This window comes from Lactuca virosa, chromosome 8, assembly GCF_052849685.1.
Source record: "Lactuca virosa cultivar CGN04683 chromosome 8, Lactuca_virosa_CGN04683_v6, whole genome shotgun sequence".
Taxonomy (NCBI): Eukaryota; Viridiplantae; Streptophyta; class Magnoliopsida; order Asterales; family Asteraceae; genus Lactuca; species Lactuca virosa.
This window is the reverse complement of record NC_136433.1, coordinates 95,448,562-95,469,704: the sequence shown is the minus strand read 5'-3', so window position 1 is coordinate 95,469,704 and position 21,143 is coordinate 95,448,562. Positions and strand designations below refer to the sequence as shown.

Sequence of the window (21,143 nt, the reverse complement as noted above, 5' to 3'; positions counted from 1 at the left end):
GACAATTAGTTTGAACATTCGGGACTTACTGTTGTAAGTTCTGAAACTGTTTAGACACACATGTGAGCTATCTAAGGAAATGTGTATGAGTTTGAGAAGCCCATATAAAGTCTTATCGAAGCATCTGTATTAGAAATATGAACTTTGGAAGTCAACAAGTGTTGATTTCTAGAAGTCCAGCTGATTTCTGAATACATGTCAAAGCTAGTGGGAGCATAAATGTTATGCTAGTATGGATATAATTATCATGTTAGTGGGAACATGATTATTATGGTAAGTGTTGCGAGTCAGCAATATTAGTTATAGAAAACAAAAGTTTCAATTCGCAAAGTTGTAGAGCTTGAAATGTTATTTTTGTTATAATTAAGGGAGAGAATATTATACTTCATTTCAAATCTAAAAGCTTAGATCGAGAAATTTTAATCAGATTTAGTCAAAGGACATATATAAATGTTATGTTGAAAAGATTCAACATAAGGGAATTCTATATATGGCAATATTATGGCAAGAGACTGGTAAAGTATCACGTTTCCATTGCATATCGTATCCTATACGCTTCGGGTATAGGATCGATTGCATATGTTGTAATATTCGTCCGTTCTGATTTTCCAAATGCCTAGGGCATTAAAAGGGAAAAAGGACCAGAACCGGATATGACTAAAATAATTAAACAACTGTCAAGGACGGTCTGAGGTCCGCTAAGGATTGGTCGCTTGTGGGCAGTTGGAAGTATAATAATGGATGGACCATATTGGCATTATTATGAATAGATAGGACTCTATTAAGAATGAGTTGTCATATGGGAAATATGGAAATGTTTCCATAATGTGAGTTGGATATTGAGAATCTATGTAGATTAGAAACTTTTATGCAGGAATGATGTTCAAAGGAATGTACTTTGAATGTGAGACTTCATATCTATGGAGTTGTCTTGTAACAATCTTCAAATTTGCACTTTGTAATTTCATTGGTAAAGTCTTGGTGACTTTGGTGCTATGACATTACAAAAGGATCATTGCATAAAATGTTAAAATCTAACATATTCTGATAGTGGCAAGAATTTGGTATTATTACACTTGTGAAAAGGATTAGGAATTGTGAAATGAGCATCATTGGAAATGTTTTCGATTGATCTATTTCACAAAGTAAGGACCATAGGTAAACATAGTGTGCATGCTTGGAGCATGGGACAACTATAGTTATAATTCAAGTATTAAGTTGATTATTCGAAACATTATTCAATGTTTTATTTATACTCAAAGTTTGAGATCATATTGGATTCGATTATTCTTGTGTTTCACTTTTCATGTTTTGACTTCCTGAATAACTAGGTTATTCAAACATCCACAGTAAATCATACTTTGGAAGTAGGTAATGAGGTAAGACTGTCATGAATCCGACTGTAGATTGTCTAAAGTGTTTAGACATAGCAAAAGTTTGTTGCAGTGTTCATGAGTACTCCTGAAATAAGATTTGAGTATTGGATTAAACCCACGCTCACGTGAATCACTTCATGGATTTTATCACGAGTGATTGGTGAGACGATAATATCTTATATTCTTGAAACGGAGATATATGAGTTGCAGTTTACGAGTCGGTTACACTTGTGATAAGGATTAGGAATATGAGTCGACGTTTATCCGTTCCTTTTACCCAAAGTGGGATAAAAGCGATATATGTGGGCCCCTCGATGATTTAGTGATGACACCCTAAGCGCTTGGCCAAGCCTGGACTAAGTTGATGTGTTCAATTGTAGTCTGTTGTCAGTCGTCATAAATCGGAAATCGGGAAACAACACATGAACAGAGAGTATGATTAAAATCCATGTCTCAGTTCATACGATATCTTGAGAACGGAGGAATATATGATCCCCTATCTAAAGGACACGTTGCTGATAAGATCAGAGTTCGAAAGCGGCTTTTGAAAGCTACGATTGCTAATCAGATTCTGAAGTCATACTTGTAATAATAGTTATTAGACTTATCCTAGTGGGAGACTGTTGGATTAGGTGTCTAAGCCCATAACTATTTTTGGTATGTACTTGATTTGATTATGAGCATGGTCCTTTTGGGTTGCCTTCACTCATGCAACTTGATAGAATGACAAGAGGAGAGAGAGTAGAACTTATTATATGAATAATAAATTCATACTCAAAATGGTTTTATTAATATATTACAAGATTAATATATTATTTGGAAATCATATTATTTAAGTAGTATTAATCAGAAATTAATATGGAATTAATTTGATGATCAAAAGAGACTGATTAAATAATTGAGAGACTGTTATGCAAATAGCTGATAGTTGCAAGTTGGGCTATGGACTCCGAATAGAAGGGGTTGGACGAAATCTATGGGAAGCCCATGAAGATTTCGTCCAAGGGGCCTTCTAGAAGGCTTTCATGGATTGCTTAAGGCCTAAGCAGAGAATTAGGGTTTCCACCTGAAACCCTAGCAGCCCACACAACTATAAATAGACCCTCATACATGAGGATTTCGGGCGATCTGTGTCTTTGAAGGAGCCCTAGCCGATTTCCTCCCCTCTACTAAGTCATCTTGTTGCAAGAGTGTTTGTGACTCCATTAAAGGTGCAACACTTGTTTATTATGTCAATTTCGAAATAAGCATGCTAGATTAGAGTTTATTGCTTTGGTATTCATAGTTGTATGTTCAAATTAGAAAAGCCTAGATCAAAGCAATTAAGGTTGCATGTACACCATAGGAATGATGTTTTGCACATAACCCAACAATATTAACCCAAGCCCATTGGGCCCACTAAGGCCCAACTACTCACTAGGCCCTCTAAGGCCCAAATCCAAACTGGGCCCACAAAGGCCCAACCCCAAACTCCTTAGGCCCAAACTGTGAAATTCAATCAGATTAGTCCACACATGGCCCAAAACAGAAAGCCCAAATCCCAAAACTAAGTCCAAGACCAAAAGCCCAAAAAGCCCACTGATGAACTGAACGCGCTGGGTTCCCTGGTAGAGTGCAGGACGTTCATTGCCAGACCATCGATCGTGACCGTTTGCCTGAACGCACGGCGTTCCCGGCCATTGTCCAAAAATTACCCCAAACGTCATAATACCTTAAGTCTGACGTTCGAATCCTCAAAATAACATCATATCAGTGACTTAATCCATAAAGTTGTCAACTTGGAACCTTTGCATGGTCCAAAAGGAACCAATCATGATTTCAAGCATTATAACCCTATAAAGAGGCCAAGATGCAAGCTTTCACCTTAAGATCTTAGTCCAAACTTCCAGATCTGATTCAAAGGTACTTCTTAAGTCATAAAGTTTCCAACTTTATGACTTAGCATAACTCAATGGGACCCAAATCAAAACCCGAAGTCCCAAACTTCATCAAATGACTACCAAATCATGCATGGAAAATTTTTACCTATCAATATCCAAACTTTATGATTCCATAACCTCAACAAGGACCAAATATGAAGCTCAAAGGTTCTGGAGTAACTTTCACACACAAGAACCACCACAAAGGGACCAAAACCATAACCAAAAACCAAATAGCTAGATATACATGAAAGAGTTGTCAAGGTTGAAACTTTATACCTCCAGAAGATAGATCTAGATGCACAAAGCTTGGATCCAAAAGCTCCAAGTCAAGCAATGACTCTTCAAGAAGTTCCTTCTTCTTCTTCAAGCACCAAAACACACATAAATCACTTTGAAGCTCAAGAATCACTCAAATGGAGGCTAGGGTTTCGTTCTTAGGGTTAGAGATGATGGAGGCTGAAGAATGGAAGAGGTTTGGGTCCATAGTGATGCTTATAAAGGTACCAAACCCTAAAAATGAGCTATTAAATCTGCCCAGCGAACGCACTGCGTTCCCAACATGGTCTGCATCCAATTTCCTTCTTGAACGCCATGCGTTCCTAACGGGTACGCCATACGTACCCGTTTTGGCCCAAAACCCCTTAAACTTCAAATGGGGCGTTCCCAACATGGTCCGCATCCAATTTCCTTCTTGAACGCCATGTGTTCCTACCGGGTACGCCATGCGTACCCGTTTTGGCCCAAAATCCCTTAAACTTCAAATGGTCATAACTTTTGCATCCCTTATCCGTTTTCGACGTTCTTTATATCCACGAAAAGGTAACGAGAAGCCCTACACTTTTATCAACTTTATTTATCCTGAAAACCAACCGAAATAAAATCCAAAATTCATAAAAGGCCCGAACCAACGCCTTTACCGATACTCTTGGGCTCCGAAAACCCGGATCATCCAAACTGCATCATCCACTTACAATGAGCCCAAACTCATTCCTCAAGGGTTCTAAGTCTGCTAATACCCACTCCTTGATCCTCACCCTACAATGGTGAACGATTCAAAACTGGGCGTTACATTACATAGGTTGGTAGGTAGTGAAAATGTGTGGGTTGCATAGTAAAGGAATACAAAAGATGTAGTTGATCTTTATCTTAGCCTGAACTAATGCAGTTGTCAACTGCTAACGACTTGTCTCAAGATCCTTCTGCCTATCACATATTGGTTGTGGTAATGCTGGGATGATGATTTCTGAAGAAAAAAAGTAACCAAAGATGGGTTTAGGGAAAGGAGGTTGTATAACACTTTATGACATCAGAATTAAACCCAAAATCCATCAACATAGCATAAATAAAAGAAAATGGGAACACATGAAACCATAATAAAAAAAAATGAGAAAGGTAGAAAACAGACCTTTCTTTTTTCAAGCAAATTACACTTTGGTTACTGGATTTTACAATTTTGGTCACAAAAAATTTTCAACCACATATTTGGTCCTTGTTTTTGGGTTTATCTTTATTTTGTTTTCTGTGTTGTCTAAGCTAATAACCTAGTTGTTAGATTTTTTAAAACTACCATTTGTCCCTTGAAAACTGAAAGAGTACACCACAAGAACCAAAACTGTGATAAACTTTCAAAAACAAAGACTATTTTTGCAAGTCAAAATGTACACCTGCAAAACTAATTAAATGAGAAACTCATATTGCAACAAATTTAGTCTTTCCTGGAAATTCCAAAAACAAAATGGAGCGTCACAGTAAGTGCATAGCATCGCCTAGGGAGTTAAGTTGTTGAGTGTGAACCGGATGAGGTTGCCTCAAGTCCCAATATCTACAAGAAGGCACATAATCTGAAATATAAATGAAACATATATGGAAATAAAATTAGTGTACAATGTATAATAAAGAACTAATTCAGCTAAAGCCTCTATTGTGGCTAATAATGTTACAAGAAAAGGATATGTATACCTCTTTGATAGAATTGTGAATTTCAATTAGACCACCAACATCCTGCCAGACTTCATGCCCTTCTTCAGAAGCAGATTTAGTAATAACATGCATTACAATAGACAAGAAACCTTTCATTGCTTGTACAAAATCATCCTTAGTCAAATTAGTGTTTTTCTCGCTCCCAAAATTCAATCCATGAGACACAAACCGACCAATTGCAGCATGAGCTGACCTATCCACCAGTATTTCCTATAAAAGTTAATTATATGTTTTCCACTTTCACTCTGTCTTACAAACTTATTTAATAGTAATCATATATGCAGATGTAGGAGATATGGAAAAAGAACCAAATACCAGATCATATGCATCATATCTATCGCATGAGGAAGCTATATCTAACACAACATCATCAGAATAGGACAAAGAACATTTATGAATCTCATATTTAAGTAAAGTGCCACGTTCAGCAGCTGCAGGAGCAGCCAGTTGGACATGAAAGTCAAACCTTCCTGGAATCAAAGGTATTAAAAATCATGAAATCATAATACAAATGTAACATACGTGTTTACAAAAACTCACCATAGGAACTTAAGGTTTGTGGAATACTGATTAGGATATGCACATAAGCTATGAATGCAATAGGACTAATTCCACATGAATGCCTCTTTTTTACATGGTAATGTAATGCAGATATAAATTTATTATAATCACACACATAGTTTAATTAAGGCAAATCGATTCAGCATATATTGGTTATATCTACCATGGTAATCACAATGAATCAGTCATAAATAGATTTTGAGTGATACAAACCAAGAAGATTTACCAAACACCAAAATCACCAACAATTCTGATAGTCATGCCAGTAGAAAGACCAGCAATGCCACATCCCAATTATGTGATCCAAACCTAATAATTGATATTCACGGTAATGCAAAAAACAAAATAAATACCATTAATAAATAAAATTAAAGTAAGCCCATATTCAAGAAATTAATCTCAAAACCTCAAACGATATAATTAGTGAACCATACACCCATTTATGGGCTTTGTATATGAATTTAAGAAGCATGCAAAGAGAACAAAGCCCCACCTAAAGTTGTAGAATTCTTTATCTTGCAAACAACATCAACCCCTTCAACTTTATCAACATGATCATGTCAAAGTACATGAATAAATCATGCCAAAATCAGAAGTCGGAACAAATTGTTTTCTTTCAAAAACTTTTAAGTTTAATTTTAATGTAATTCTTTGTTTATGGTGGATTAGATAATATTTTTTACAACTAAAGCATCAAACATAAGCCCACATCCAGATTTACCAAAATTGAATTTTAACATATGAGTAGATGAGCCTACAGTAAAAGAAAAGACATGTTTGCCCTTACCTCCAGCCAAAGAGAAGTTGTCCCATGTCCTGTGAATAAGTATTGACCAATGAAAATGGTGTCTCCAGTTTTCACAGCCTGCAAAGACAACATAAATAGACTCGTAATTACACAGACTCAGTGAGTCCTCTAAAGGTTGAAATTAACTTCAAGAATTTTTTTGTTAATGGTCAAGAACTGAAGCATGATATTTTCATAATTTAACAATTTATTGTAATTACACTACTACACATCTGCAATTAATCCATTTTGTGAACTTACATTACTACCAATTGGGAATCAGATGCAAACAACAGCTAGAAGGGTCATTCACAAAAACATACAAAATATTTTGTCACTTGTAATTATAAGTTTATAACATAACATTAGCAATCAAAGATTCTATACCTTGAGTTTTTTGTTGTTCTTACTTTTTGTTTAAGTTTGAATCTCAATGGCATACACTTCCAATAACTGACTTCCGTTCTTTTGATCTTTTCAGTCCCATCTTCCCTTTGACAAGATTGATGAAGTTCCTTCAAAATTTGAAAATATAACGAACCAAAACTCCACATCAAATATTTTATCCACATGGATCTTCAAAACATATACAAACTCAATCAGAAAAATGTATGTTGGACAATTGATGTATTGTTGTTTTTTAGGTACTCGATTCAGGCCATTGTCACTGAATATACGGATTCTTTTATATGTCTTTCTTCTACCTTTCCCGATACACCCAAAAACATGGTCTTCTATGACAGTCGTTGTGGTCAGTTGAATGTTTCGACCACATAAGAAAAAACCCAAAACATGAAAATCAAGACTTAACAAAGAGAGGTTACCATCAAGAAAGAGTAAAAAACAAATCTGGTTAAGCAAATAATCCACAATTTAGGGCACAAGTGAAACACATGGTTTGCTGAACCAAATCTTTAAATTTAGAATTAATAGGAAGAAATATAGATGAAATCAGCTTGACGCAAAGCGAAATTGCATCTGGAAATTGCATATGAATCGGCTATGATCATCGAAAATTTATTGCGCTTCCTCCTCCTATTCCGCCATCGGAGCTCCGTTTCCAAGAGACGTCTCCCCATTCATCATTATTATCCCCTTCGTTGGTCTCATCGGGTATATAATCTTCCGATCCGATTGTTGGAACTTGGAATACAATGCCGATGGGTGGAATCGAAGAAAGCTATTGTCAATCGATCTCAGAAGTCGTTGGGAGTGCATGAGCAGGAAGGAATGAAAAATAGAATAGGCGGTGAAATTTATTTGCAAGAAAGAAAAGGGAACGACTGGAAGGGGCTGAAGTCGATGGTGGTATATTGGATTAATCTAATTGGGGAATAGAAACGGTGGAGGACACCATCGTGAAGAACACATAATGAGAAAACTTAGCACACCATCAGTTCTTATGACACACCGTTAGTTTTTCTATTAAACATAAATAAAAAATATTATATCTCTCTTCTTTTATTTCATTTTTAGGACTCTCTCTCTCTCTCTCTCTCTCTCTCTCTCTTACCTTTACCCTCTGCAACCCAAAACTTCATGGCTACATCAACAAGAATAATTAGGTTCCCATTCCGTTCCTTTCACTTCTCTCCCTCCATATATGTTTTTGAAGGTTTTCAAAGATCTGTTTATGAAGGTTGAAAAGAATGTTTGACAAGAAATCGCTTTAGATTAAAACCCTTATCGCACCCACGACTACACACCATCACCCAATTATTTCACCTTCATATCCAAACAATTCCCCACCCATGTACAAACCTTGTGTCTTTAATCATTGAATCCAATATTATGCATGCCTTATTGTGTTCTCATCCCCCTATTTTATTTTATTTTTTGCTACTGGATGTGGTTGTACTGGAGGGTGGAGGTAATCGGTGGAATGCAGAGGTTATTGGTACTCTTGTTAGTGATGAGTAGACGGTGGTTGTTAAAGATAGATAATTTCTAGATGGTCTGTTGGTGGTGAATGAAGTTGTCGAGTGGTATAAGAAGAAGAATGGAAAATGGATACTCTTTAAAACTGACTTTGCTATAGCTTATGAATCAGTTAGTTTGGAATATTTAGATACGGTGATGAAATTTCTGAACTTTGGAGAAAAATGGCGATCTTGGATACATGTGTGTTTGATTTCTGTTAGAGCTTTTGTGCTTCTTAACGGAAGTCCGTCGAAGGAATTTCAACTTCAAAGAGGTCTTAGACAATGTAATCCTCTATCCCCGTTTCTGTTCATTTTGATAATGGAGGGTTTAAAGGAGCTCATAATGATGGTCTTTCATTCTAATTTGTCACGCTTTTTTTTATGTGGATGATGTGATTATTTTTGGAGATTGGAGTAGAGGTAATATGGTTAATATGGTTGCAATTCTACATTGTTCTTATCTAGTCTCTATTTTGAAGATTAGCCTTGAAAAATCTAATATCTTTGGTATTGGTGTAAAGTGGGATGAAGTGGTAGAGTACTCGAAAACTGTGAGATGTAAACCAGGAAAATTACCTTTCACTTACTTGGGTCTTCCGTTTGGTGAAAAAATGAACACGATGAATGATTGGCAGCCGATTTTGGATAAAATTAAGAGGAAGATGTCGATGTGGAAAGTTTCAACTCTTTCTGGTGGAGGAAGACTATTTTTAATTAAATCTATCTTGGGTGTTTTGGGAGTTTATTACATGTCAATTTTTTTATGCCGGTAACTATTGCATAAAATTTAGGGGTTTTTTGTTTTTTTTTGTGCAGATCTGGGCAACCACTTTTGTCTGCGCCACACAGACATATACCATCGCAGAGTGTTTGTTTTTTGGAAGTGTGCAGATCAAAAAACATTTGCGCGAGGTCTTCATGGCGCAGACATGGGCCAATGTCTTCAAAAGTCTTCACGCCTCATTTTAACTTAAACCAAAAAAAAAAAACGTCGCCTATCTTTTTTTTTTCTTTTTCCGCCGCCTATCTTTTTTGCTGAAAATGCCTTTTTTTTATGTTTATGACATGAAATTAAGTTTGAAAAACCAGTTTATTTCAGTACCTGCAGACGTTAAAAAACAAACAGACTTTTTATTGCAGACTGCAGACATTTGGTCCACCTCTTCTGCTGCAGAGACTTGCAGATATGGTCCGCAGACTGCAGACATTTTGGCTTCAGAAAAACAAACAACATCTTAGTGTGCATAAGCAAATTGTTATGTACCAAAACCAAAGAATATCGTTGATGGGATACAAAAAAAGAGGATCCTACTTCGCTCATGCACCGTCTTTTCACCCTCCTACCGCTGGTAAAGCTAGCAGTCTAATAAAATTTATGTATGTTAAGACAACACACTAATATATTTTCATTGACCACTGAGACCAACCCCAAGCCCGGTCTTTAAACTAATAAAGATGGCATGGTAGAAAACATCAGACTGACTATCATCGCACTTGAAGTCCACCCAAGAGAGTTCCCCGACTTCTTTAAGATGTGGAACCCGCAAAAATTTTGGAATTTTATTGCTCCAAATTCTAAGAGGGGGGGGGGGATCATAGAAAAATGTCATGGGTTAATTGGGATTCACTTTTGGCAGATTTGGAGCATGGGGGCTTAATATCTGGAGTTTGACAGCTTTTAATTTTGTTTTCCTTCTAAAATGGAAATAGAGTTTCTTGACATGTGGTGAATTGTTATGGGTTAAGGTTATTACAGCTGTTTGTGTTAAAGGAGGATTCAAGTTAGGTACATGTACAAATGGTGGGTAGAATTGTTGCTTCATGGAAACGGTTGGAGGACAAGGATGTTGTTCTAACTTCCATGTTAAAAATATATACTTGGGAACGAGTCTAATATTCAATTTTGAAATGATCTCTAGATTGGCGACCAATTATTATGTTCTCGGTTTCCTCGTCTATTCGTTTAGAGATGGAGCAAAACTGTTACATTCAGGATAGAAAGTCGAATGATGGTTGAACTTGGTGTTGGCGTCGTCCTGTTAAATGAGGGGAGGAAGGTACTCAACTTGTTAATTTGTTGAATGTTCTATTAGATATGCATCTCATAGATAAAGGTGATATATATGATGTGAAATTTTATCTATATTATATGATTGTCCAGTTGACTCATATCATGTACTGACAGTGGCGGACCTGTATAGAGCCTGTTGGGTCCCGGGCCACTACTCCGATTCAACCTTGTAGTGAAAAAAAAATGTTTTTCTATTAAGGGAGGAGGGAGTCGTTCCCTCCCAACCCACCGAACCCACTGTCACATTAATTTTTGTCTATTCATTTTTTTCATCTTTCCCAACCCACAACACACGGAAAACCTATCTTTTTGAACTCATTCAACCCACTCAATTGAAAAAAATACAAAACAACTAAGATACAAGTTTTAAAACACATGGTACAAGAGAAAATAAGAAAGAGAAAGTAGAGAGAGATGATGAAGTGGATTAGTGAAACCAATCAACCCACTCGTTGAAGCGAGAGTGGTACCGCCGATAACTCTATTGCTAATTAAGATTTTACATTTGATTGTTTTGTATTTTTTTTTAATTGAGTGGGTTGAGTGAGTTCAAAAAGATAAGGTTTCAGTGTGTTGTGGGTTCGGAAAGATGAAGAAAAATAAAAGAGAAAAAGTGATGTGGCAGTGGGTTCAGTGGGTTGGGAGTGAATGACTTCATAATATGAATGTCGCCGCTATTTAAATGTTTTGCGTCCATAATATGAATGTCACCGCTATTTAAATGTTTTGCGTCCACCACTAATTCGCAAATATATTTCTAAACACATGATATGATGGCTTGATGCCCAGATCGACTCAAATATGATGTACTGGTTCATAAATACATTTTTGTTACAACATTGAAGTCCACATATTAGATGGGTATTAGGATGAATACGAAGAAAATATAGGGTGAATACGAAGAAAATATAGAAGGATATTTAATTTCTCATAGTTTTAATGGACGAGAAGATTTAATTTCTCATAATTTTAACGAGGTTCCAATAAACAAATAGAACGTCATTATTGTTAATTTTGTGTTTTCATAATAGTACTGGTCAATATACCTACATATTAAGAATGTTTTAATTACAAATAGCAAGTGTCCATAATAATTATAGAATGTTGGAAATATAAGTTAGAATTTTTAATGTGAAATTAAATATCACGGCTATTTAGAACAAACTTATCATAATTTTGTGTCTGTACAATTATATTCAATATACGTCTGTTTATCATTAAGCTTGTGACATTTGAATCAATAGTTGGTCATACACATGGTATCGCTATCAGACACCGACTAATGGTTTTTGTTTATTGGTATCTATTTGTTTTGTATAAAGTTTATTAATACATATACAAACCGATTTTCTAGGACTATTTTCCAAAAATGATATGGCATCAAGTCCAGCTTGAAGTGCAAAATATAGAACGGCATTTTATATCAGTCATGGACTCATGGTGCTTTGGTATCTCAAAAGTTAACTCAAGATTTCGATTAAACAGAAAAACAAAAACCCATCAACTCAGCAGTTCATAAACCAATAATCTCTTGACAAGAAATTCTAACAACTTGCTAGCAGAAAATAAAAAGAGCACCAATTGTAAAAAAGGTTCAACAGAGACAAACTTATCGCTTCTTGGACACACCAACAGTCTTTCCCCTACGACCAGTGGTCTTGGTGTGTTGTCCACGGACTCTCAGACCCCAGTAGTGACGCAGCCCACGGTGGTTCCTAACACAAACCAAAATTCCACGTCAGCATATTTATATATATTCTTTTTCTCTAATATCTATTTCAAGATTACAGTATTATGATTCACATGTATAGATAAATCATCAAAAGGGAAAAGAAAATGAGAGACCTGATCTTCTTGAGACGCTCCAAGTCATCTCTGAGCTTCATGTCAAGTGCATTAGAGGTAACCTGGGAGTATTTCCCATCTTTGTAATCCTTCTTTCTGTTAAGAAACCAATCTGGGATTTTGAACTGACGAGGGTTAGCAACAATAGTCATCAGATTATCAATCTCAGCATTCGAGAGTTCACCAGCCCTGCATCATCATGAATGACATGAAAGTTAGTTTGAAAGAACAAAAGGTTTTCTAGAAAAAATCAAAAGAATCATTCAACTCTAGGTGATTGATCAATGGCAAATTACCTCTTGTTCATGTCAACATCGGCCTTCTTGCAAACAATATTTGAAAACCGACGCCCGATTCCCTTGATAGAGGTCATAGCAAACATGATTTTTTGCTTTCCATCAACATTTGTGTTTTGTATACGAAGAATGTGCTGAAATTCTTCAGTTGCTACAAGCGACTGCCAAATGCAGAACAAATTCATCAACCATCAACACATAAAAAGCACAAACACATAAAGGAAAAGAGGGAAAGAATTTGGGTGTACCATGGTTGTATTGCAATTAAGCTTTTTCTCCTCTCAACACCTGAAATACAACAAAAACGTAAACTTTAAAGAGGCTATATAAGTGTAATGTGATGTAAAATTGTAACAAATTGAATAAGCAGATTTGACAGTATGTTATCAGTCTGTTTAGGTAGAAAACAGCAAATCATGTTGACTATCTAGATAGTCATTGAAATCATAATTTCAGATCCCTAACTTTATATGATCATTAACAGATAGACCTCTAACTAATTCAGAGTTTCACTTGGATCGATTCTACAAACACTATATTTAGTTATTTACCCATAAATAAAACCATAGGCGTTGCTCACATCGCTTCCAATCCTCTAACTAATTCTCCTACCAAAAGCGCACACACACACACACCTCTATCAATCGCATAACTTTCAAACTTATAAAAGAGCGTGGTAGTGAGAAGAGAGTGATTACTGTATGATGCAAACTCTCCCTACCAATCTACAAGCTGTTCACGGAGAGATTATATAACAACACTAATCTTTTTCATTTGTTTTGGAAACAACTGATCATGCGACTAAAATAGATCAAAACGAGACTTGCAATCACATGTATTTGAATTGGAGTTACAGACAAATGGAAAGAAAGAAACCTGCGATAATTTACTCCAATGGACGGCTCTGCCTCCTCTTTCCTTCTTCAGGGTAGAACTAAAAAGAACCCTAAAATCGAGTTAAAAACGTATTTGTAGTCCGAACTCCGAACTCCGAAACCACAAATGCCTTTGAGAAGACAACGTGGGCTGGGCCTGCATGTTAACTATTTCAAAACCAATTAGTGGGTCGGATACTCGGATTATATGTTAATAACGGGTCAAAATAAATTTGTTTTTGTATGATTTCGGTAGAAATCGGTTCGGGTTTTGGTTTTTTGAAATCCAGTTTAGTTCTAATTCATGTTTAGTATAAAGTGATCGAATTAGTATAACCGTTTATAATTCGTTTAAAATCACATCTAAAAACTAGATATTTTGTTAATAGGTTACGTTTTTAATTTATGGCTCGAAACTTGAAAGAATGAAAGTTGAAACGGACTTTGATCGGGTTGATCCAAATTATCATTTAACGTTCATATAAGTAAACAATGTTGGATAGAAATAGAAATTATGTAACAACTTTAATAATCTTATTCCCATTATCCCATAATATACTAACTCTATAGCTTTTATGCATTAAACACATCGATTTGTCGTATTTCACTTGGAGGGGAAAGAAAAATAAAGTTCTTTTCCCGAGCTATTTGACTCCAAGTTAGTAATAAAAGATAATCCAAGTTGATCCATTATGAGCAAAGGGATTGAAATTCTCTACTTTCAAAAATGATAATAGTAAGGCATCTTTAAACATTACATTTTTCATTTTTGCCATAAATAAAATTATAACTCAAAGAGATAGGCTTTTTAATCTTATAAATACTATTTATCTTTGTAGACGTGTACTTTGCTAACTTCTAGACTATTGGCAACTGCATTAATATCCTAATGTGATTATATTTAAAATGTAAAAACGTATCATGATGAATTATTTTTCCAAACCAAACTTCAGAAAAAATCATTTAACAATTTAATGATTTATACATAAAAAGTAAATGCGAGCTCTATGGTCTTCTTCCACTATTTTAGCAAACATCTTCCAACTGTCACAAGTAAATGTTCCATGTTACAAAACTTTTACTACATATCAAAAGTAAAAGTTATACTCCCTCCGTCTCATATTAATAGTCCATGTTTCCTTTTTGGTTTGTCTCAAAATAATTGCTTACTTCTAAAAATAAACATGTATTTTACCATAATACCCCTCATTGTTAGTTAAATTACCATAAAATTAAATGCAACTACCATAGAATTAAATGCAACAGAAAGGTAAGACTGTCATTTTATTTAATAAAGTTAATGGTAATTAATGTTTTCTTAAACTGTGTGTTTTTTATCTGTGGACTATTATTTTGGGACGGAGGGAGTATTTTACAATCCATTTTAACAAACCAAAACCATCGGATCAAAACCAATTGATTTATTTTATTCTAATAATGGCAAATACTTACAAAAATTGCAAATTTTGTCCATTGATAATATCATTTGTAATACAATCTGGTCCATGTCAAATACAACACAACTTATCTGATCATATTTGTCATGGGTAACAATTAGGTCCTATGTGACATGTAAATGAAGAATTTAAACATCAAACTTCCAAGTTATCATAAGCAAGTCATAAGCATCTCTACAAAAGACAAATTAACCCCAAGATATTCATTGCTTGGATTGGAGTGATTCAAAATGGTACATTGCATACCATACAAAAGTTAACCCTTGTGCACCAAAAGTTAGCTATGTATGATTTCATAGTAGCCAAAATTTCACTACAAAAGACGTATTTACAGAGACTACACATCCCTCGTCTATAATCTATATATATAGCATCATCATCATCATCAAGGCAATGGAGTCTGATAAATAAGCATCCATACCTTGATTCATCTGCTTCCATTTTTACAACAGTCAACCTGTAACAAGCACAGTTTTATTTAATCACAAGTTACTACTACATCATTTCATACCACACCCAAAAATACCAAAACAAGCTGACTTTTTAGCACTTAACTGTGTGTTTGGTTGGACAAAATGGAATGACAAATGAATAGAACAGATATAGTAATAGAATGAGACATTACTGTTCATAATCATATTTGGTTGGCTTGTAGGAACGGAATGAATTTGCATATGAAAACTTTATATTAGATGTAAGTAAATTATACAATCCTAACTCTACTCTATTGATTATTTTAATTATAACTAATGAGCTTCTGTCTACAAATATGAAATTACACATAATAAAGATCATTAACACCAAAATAAACATGATGGAACTTTTCTTAAAAGAGATTTATGTAATAAAATTTACAAAAATAGAAATAAGTTATATATTGCAACTTGCATTCCATTCCATCATTAAAAAACACCCTATGGTTAAGGTTGCAGAGAAAAAAAGAAACTAACGTACCGATGATTTAGCCTAGTTAGGTAGGATCAAACCAGGAAGCATTGTTGTCAAACTGTGGCCTTGAGTTTGATAATTCAAATGAATCTTGATCATTTGATTGTATATCAGAATCATTTGAAGAAGGTTGAAGATTCAAGTCAAAGGTATTCTTTATAACAGCAACTTTACGTTGAGAAGATTGAACGTCTGAATCACTTGAAACATGTTCAGACTTTGTAGCAGATGATGACGAAGTTGTTGCCTCTGATGGTGGTGTTTCAGATTCAGATCTTTGAGCATACCTTAAGGGTGTAGCTTCTTTCACCACATAATCTATTGTATTTGATGGTTTGGTTTCTGAGTGAAGGGCATTATCGTCATTTGCCACAGTGATACATCCCACACCTTTGCCATCTGAAATTACATAACAAGTAATTAAAGACATAAGTAAGTGGACTTGATGCTGTTTCTTTAATTATGGTAGCCAAAATTAGTCCCAAGACATATAAATTTAAAAGTAATTTAGCATGGCCCACAAAACAATATACCACAAGAACCAAACTTGGAATTTACACATATAAGATAACTTACCGCCAGCTGGACCAAGATTCATATCAGCAAAGTGGTTGTTGAGAAGAGGTTTATGAAGAATGTCTGTTCCAGGAAACACAACCATGCTCATGGACTTCATTGTTTGCCTCTTTGGTTTTGTAAGGGGCTTGAATCCAAACACAGTGGTCCATGTTTTATAAAGTTCTGGGATGGCAGGAATCACCAGCTCTCCAACACCAAGAGAACTAAGAGCCTGAATTTATTAAAAAAAAAAAAAGAATTGAGTAATTCTTAATTATTTATACATCAAGATCATGAGCTAATCACAAAGAACATACGGATTCAATGGCATCTAATAGGCGACGACACATCCCTTGACGCCTATACATGTGGCGAGTTCCAATAAAAGGCATTTCTGCTAACCGTTTCCCATGGATCCTGTTATGTTAGTAAAAAAAACATTAGTAAAATCTTTAGAACAAAATTCAGACAGATTTTAAAAAGTTATAAAGAAAGTAACCTTATGGATGCTGCTGAGATCAACTCATCGCCCCTCTCCAAAACTGCTGTAAAGAATCCAGAATAATCCAACCTCCTGAAGTTTGACCTGAAATAAATTTTTTAACACTACTTTTTAAACTACATCCACTTAAATACAAGAAAAATATAGTTCGTTATTTAGAACTTACCCACAATTGTAAACAACATCATGAATCATATTAACTCCACTTCTCTCATCCATAATTGGCACAAAACACTCATCCATGACAGAAAATGCAACAGCCAATTTGGAATTGCATTTGATCTTTTCTGGAGCATCAACAAGTATAGAATCTTGGCTGACATCAGCACGCTGAAGCAGTGTCCATGAAAATCCATCTTCAAGCTCAAATTTGACCCCGAGATATGTTTTTAGTTGTTCAAAGAGCTATCAAAGAACAAAGTATTAATCACATGTTAATGAAATAAGATTCCGACTGGAAACAGTAATTCCATACCTCCTGGCATTTACTCCCACAGAAAGACAGCCCACTGGAATCAAGATTTAAAGCATCTTCTTCTTGTACACACAACCCATGAACTTTAACAACAAAATAAATTAACTCGTTAGCAAGATACATTGGCTAATGAAGACAGGAATGATATAAGATAAAAATAAAATTATATTATCTTCAATGATTGCTTACATTTTTCCTCACACAAGCAGCATGAGATCATTCGAGAATCATCCATTTGAGAAACAAGTCCACAAAATTTGCAACAACAGTATAGGCAATGCCAGACACCAGAAGGAAAGTTCTACAACACAAACATATTAATAAGACATTAATTAAACTAAAGACTTTGAAAACAAGAAAAGTGATGATAGATTTATAGTTACTTGGATATCAAGGCAGCTTTGATGGAATGTGGAAGGGCAACCATCACAACAAATCAAATCACCACCATCTCCACATATATTACACGTGTCATCATTAGGATCATCTCCTTCAACATCAACAAGATTAAATCTGATGGTATTTGATTCCTCTTCCTTCCTCCAGGATTCCAGGAGACACTTTAGAAAAGATGATCCAGACTGGAAATATAAATCTTTTAGTGTCTGATTGAGTTTCCCTTTTCCTCCACCATGGGATATGAAACTTGATATGTCCACAGTTTCATTACAGCAACTGCAATGAATCCCATCATGGGTAACTTTTCCCTCAAGCAACCCGTTTCTTTTTTTACCTTCCCCATACTGCAACTTGCCACCTGGCATAACAACACCCAAATCTATCATCCATGAAAGAAGATTCCGTTTCCCACTGTATATCAAACACCCATCATCATCTTCATCATTTCCCTTACTGGAGATTCTAGCAACAAGACGTGGCTTTCTGCTCTGTTGACTTTTCTGACTTACTTTTGGCTGCCTTTTTAATGATTTATTACCCAATTTTACATCAGATTTATGTGTTTGCTTCTTCTTTTTACCATCTTTGAGCTTCTTCTTAACTGGAGCTTCACTTCCACTTCCACTTCCACCACTCATGACTATTTCACCCTCACTTGTACCCTTGTCACTATTGTTTTTCTTTTTCTTTTTCTTATTTTTTTTCAGCTTATCTTTATCGCTTCTGACCTTTGTAACAACCCTTAGTAGTACACTGATTTTCTCATCGGGTATAGGGGTAAAAGCGGAAACTTCTTTATCATCAGCCTTACCATTTTCGATTCTCTTTTTGAGAGAATAGTAAGCTTTTGTAACAGACCAGTGGGTCCCACCTTTGAGATCAACATATACTGCATCCATGTATGTTCTTTCTTTCCTAGGTCTATGCTCAACTGTCCATCCTGCCTTCATTAAAATACTAACTATTTGATCTCTCACTGACTGCTGTATTTCTCGCCTCTTTTCACCACCTGTGTGATCATTGTCTTTTTTAGAATTCTTCAACTTTTGTTTGTTGTCACCAGTGGTGTTTAATACTCCATCTTCTTTATGCCCATTGTGAATCTTGGGACTCTTTTTGACATTTTTACCCTTCAACTGATTGTTGTTTTTCTTGCCCACCACAAGCTTTGACTTTGTTGAATTGGTCAACTCCCCTGCCTGCACTTTAGGTGGTCTTCCCCTGCGTTCTAATTTCTTGAAAACCGCCACGTCATCAGTCACATGTAATGATGTGGATTCACCTTGTGCCTTAGGAGGTCTTCCACGACGTTTTTGCTTCTTCCGTGGTTGACCAGTCAGTTGACTGTTTACATTGACTTCTTTGACCTCAGTTTGGTCTAAACATTCAGCTTCCATCTTTCTTTTGAAGCCAACAAGACTCTCACAGAGCCCACTCTCATCCACCTTGACATTGTCACTCTTCATCATAGGCCTTGACCGCAGCACCCTACCACTTAGGTGGGGCCCACCCTTCTTAACTTTTTCTTTTTTATCCCTTACATCTCCATTACATTCAGAACTTTTCAAAGGTTTCCTCTTCCTCCCCCTTTTACCTTTTTTAATCCCAATACTAGCTTTGTCATCCTCATCAATGGTATTTGCAACAGCATCAACATTGCTCCCAAATTCCACATTTGCAGACCATTTTTTATATTCCATGGCTTTTTTATGTGGTGAAGTAGGAGCTAAAACCTTAGGCTGACAAGTATCAGTTGATACCACACGTGATGATTTTATTTCCTCTTTCAAACTACAATCCAGCTCATATGAATTCACAGGCATCAAATATTTTCCTTCTTTAAAAGGAACTTTAACACATTTAATTTTAACACACTCGTCCATTTCTCTTTCTGCACGGGACTTAATAATATTTCCTGTAGAAGCCAACACCTTTGAACCCAAATGTAGCAATGTATCATCCACATCTCTGCTATCGTTTTTATCCTCCATGGTTATGCTCTTTTCTACCTTACACATGACAACTTCAAGATCATAAGCAGGTTTATCAACACATACCATATGTTCGGTCTCTTTTGCCCTCTTTTCAACTATTCCATCCAACAAAGGCTCGAAACCACAGTTCAATGAACCCATACTTTCATCAACGGCATCACGATTCTCCAGAGAAAAATCAGATTCTGCTTTCTCCGAGTTTGATATCTCAGTCGACCTAAATCGCATCACTAGAAACCCTACACAGAATCATATAACATTAATGCATGCACACTGACAAAATAAAGCCTTCATTCATTACATCGAAGGTCATCTTGACAAAATATCGCACACACAATGACTCGAATACCGACGAATTTAAACTATCGAATCGGTTGATCGTCAAATATCGTGAACGGGCACTTTGTAACTAAAGGACCAAAACCCTACCCGCTTCAAGGTTCAAGACCATTCAGCTCAGACATTAAATAACAAATAAACTGTGAATAAAATCTCAAATGTGAAATTTTTACCTGATAACCGGATGAAGACGCAATGATAATAGTTGATATGAAGCTGGATTTCAGACCATCGGTATGCTGAAACAGTGAAAAAGGAAATATGAAGCGGCGACGGAAGTGATAGAGGAGAGAGAATGAAGAAGATTTTGGGTTTTTGCTTCGTGATGATGCGAATGTTTTCTGGATTGAGCACCACCTGTAAGAAAATTAGGCGGGATTTTGCAAATTTTGGGGGGGTTTATTTGTTCTTGTCATTTCCCTCCCACATGGATTCCATTCCCAAAAATCAAATTTCAACGCTACTCTCCGCCTTTGTTTTGTTGTTTCATTGTTTGGATGATTTATAAAAATTATTTATTAGTTATTTTGAATATTATCGGTAATTTATGATATCAGATTTTGATTTTGATGATTAAAATGTGTTTAAATGTATTTAATCGTTTTTAAATTTTAAGGTGATTCTAATGCATTAAACTCAATACAATTTAATGGATTGTCACATCATTTATGTGTGTGTATGAGGAGAGAGAGTGTAGAGTTCAATGGGGATTAAACTCTCTATTCTATTGAATGTCATGTCATTAACCCACAATGGGGATTTTGAGTTTAATGGGATTAAACTCCCCATTCAACTCTCATTGAACCAGCATTGGAGATGGTTTAATAAGCAGATTT

At 35.5% G+C, this 21,143-nt stretch overlaps 3 protein-coding genes and 1 long non-coding RNA gene across 13 annotated transcripts; 1 reads left to right on the top strand and 3 right to left on the bottom strand.

The window, feature by feature from the left end:
* Positions 1–4,889: 4,889 nt before the first annotated feature.
* On the bottom strand, positions 4,890–8,241 carry LOC145132266 (peroxisomal ATPase PEX1-like). Of its 7 annotated transcripts, none has more exons than XR_013717967.1 (6): positions 7,014–8,025; positions 6,627–6,704; positions 6,053–6,148; positions 5,594–5,748; positions 5,258–5,488; positions 4,890–5,139 (listed from the first exon to the last, which is right to left on the bottom strand). XR_013717967.1 is itself a non-coding variant. In XM_079066990.1 (6 exons), exons 4-6 carry the CDS (start codon positions 6,098–6,100, stop codon positions 5,073–5,075), a joined length of 297 nt encoding a protein of 98 aa, XP_078923116.1. In that variant the 5' UTR covers positions 6,101–6,148; positions 6,627–6,704; positions 7,014–7,141; positions 8,140–8,241; the 3' UTR covers positions 4,890–5,072. The 7 variants fall into 7 exon arrangements, 4 of the variants coding, with proteins under 4 accessions (XP_078923116.1, XP_078923115.1, XP_078923114.1 ...); XR_013717968.1 differs by having other exon boundaries at positions 5,258–5,471; positions 6,066–6,148; positions 7,014–8,024; XR_013717966.1 differs by having other exon boundaries at positions 6,066–6,148; positions 7,014–8,022.
* A 943-nt stretch (positions 8,242–9,184) lies between these two features.
* LOC145132267 (uncharacterized) lies at positions 9,185–12,191 on the top strand. 3 transcript variants are annotated; one of them, XR_013717970.1, is made up of 3 exons: positions 9,185–9,897; positions 10,186–10,605; positions 11,974–12,191. It is a non-coding gene; the product is annotated as an uncharacterized LOC145132267 (long non-coding RNA). The 3 variants fall into 3 exon arrangements; XR_013717969.1 differs by lacking the exon at positions 11,974–12,191 and having other exon boundaries at positions 10,186–10,901; XR_013717971.1 differs by lacking the exon at positions 11,974–12,191 and having other exon boundaries at positions 9,185–9,925; positions 10,186–10,901.
* On the bottom strand, positions 12,064–13,761 carry LOC145132265 (small ribosomal subunit protein uS13z/uS13y/uS13x-like). Its single transcript, XM_079066987.1, has 5 exons — positions 13,637–13,761; positions 13,009–13,048; positions 12,761–12,921; positions 12,465–12,653; positions 12,064–12,334 (listed from the first exon to the last, which is right to left on the bottom strand). Exons 2-5 carry the CDS (start codon positions 13,009–13,011, stop codon positions 12,229–12,231), a joined length of 459 nt encoding a protein of 152 aa, XP_078923113.1. The 5' UTR covers positions 13,012–13,048; positions 13,637–13,761; the 3' UTR covers positions 12,064–12,228.
* An 869-nt stretch (positions 13,762–14,630) lies between these two features.
* LOC145133045 (uncharacterized) lies at positions 14,631–20,750 on the bottom strand. Of its 2 annotated transcripts, XR_013718366.1 has the most exons (11): positions 20,481–20,750; positions 17,959–20,207; positions 17,765–17,876; positions 17,576–17,658; positions 17,267–17,505; positions 17,098–17,184; positions 16,916–17,015; positions 16,617–16,830; positions 16,047–16,439; positions 15,514–15,549; positions 14,631–14,679 (listed from the first exon to the last, which is right to left on the bottom strand). XR_013718366.1 is itself a non-coding variant. In XM_079067986.1 (10 exons), exons 2-9 carry the CDS (start codon positions 20,194–20,196, stop codon positions 16,063–16,065), a joined length of 3,450 nt encoding a protein of 1,149 aa, XP_078924112.1. In that variant the 5' UTR covers positions 20,197–20,207; positions 20,481–20,750; the 3' UTR covers positions 15,281–15,549; positions 16,047–16,062. The 2 variants fall into 2 exon arrangements, 1 of the variants encoding a protein (XP_078924112.1); XM_079067986.1 differs by lacking the exon at positions 14,631–14,679 and having other exon boundaries at positions 15,281–15,549.
* Positions 20,751–21,143: the final 393 nt, after the last annotated feature.

Bases quoted from the DNA above. Each gene is read 5' to 3' on its own strand.
- LOC145132265 (XM_079066987.1), bottom strand. The intron at 12,654-12,760 runs GTAATTTGCCAT...ATGATGATGCAG, and splicing joins GATGTTGACATGAACAAGAG to GGCTGGTGAACTCTCGAATG. The intron at 12,335-12,464 runs GTCTCTCATTTT...GGTTTGTGTTAG, and splicing joins GAGCGTCTCAAGAAGATCAG to GAACCACCGTGGGCTGCGTC.
- LOC145132266 (XM_079066990.1), bottom strand. From the start codon at position 6,100: ATGACTATCAGAATTGTTGGTGATTTTGGTGTTTG. The intron at 5,472-6,065 runs GTAAATCTTCTT...ACTGGTGGATAG, and splicing joins GTTGGTGATTTTGGTGTTTG to GTCAGCTCATGCTGCAATTG. The intron at 5,121-5,257 runs GTATACATATCC...GCCTTCTTGTAG, and splicing joins TTCACAATTCTATCAAAGAG to ATATTGGGACTTGAGGCAAC.
- LOC145133045 (XM_079067986.1), bottom strand. From the start codon at position 20,196: ATGCGATTTAGGTCGACTGAGATATCAAACTCGGAGAAAGCAGAATCT. The intron at 16,831-16,915 runs GTATGTTCTTTG...TAATAAATTCAG, and splicing joins TATTAGATGCCATTGAATCC to GCTCTTAGTTCTCTTGGTGT. The intron at 16,440-16,616 runs GTAAGTTATCTT...ATGTAATTTCAG, and splicing joins GAATCTTGGTCCAGCTGGCG to ATGGCAAAGGTGTGGGATGT.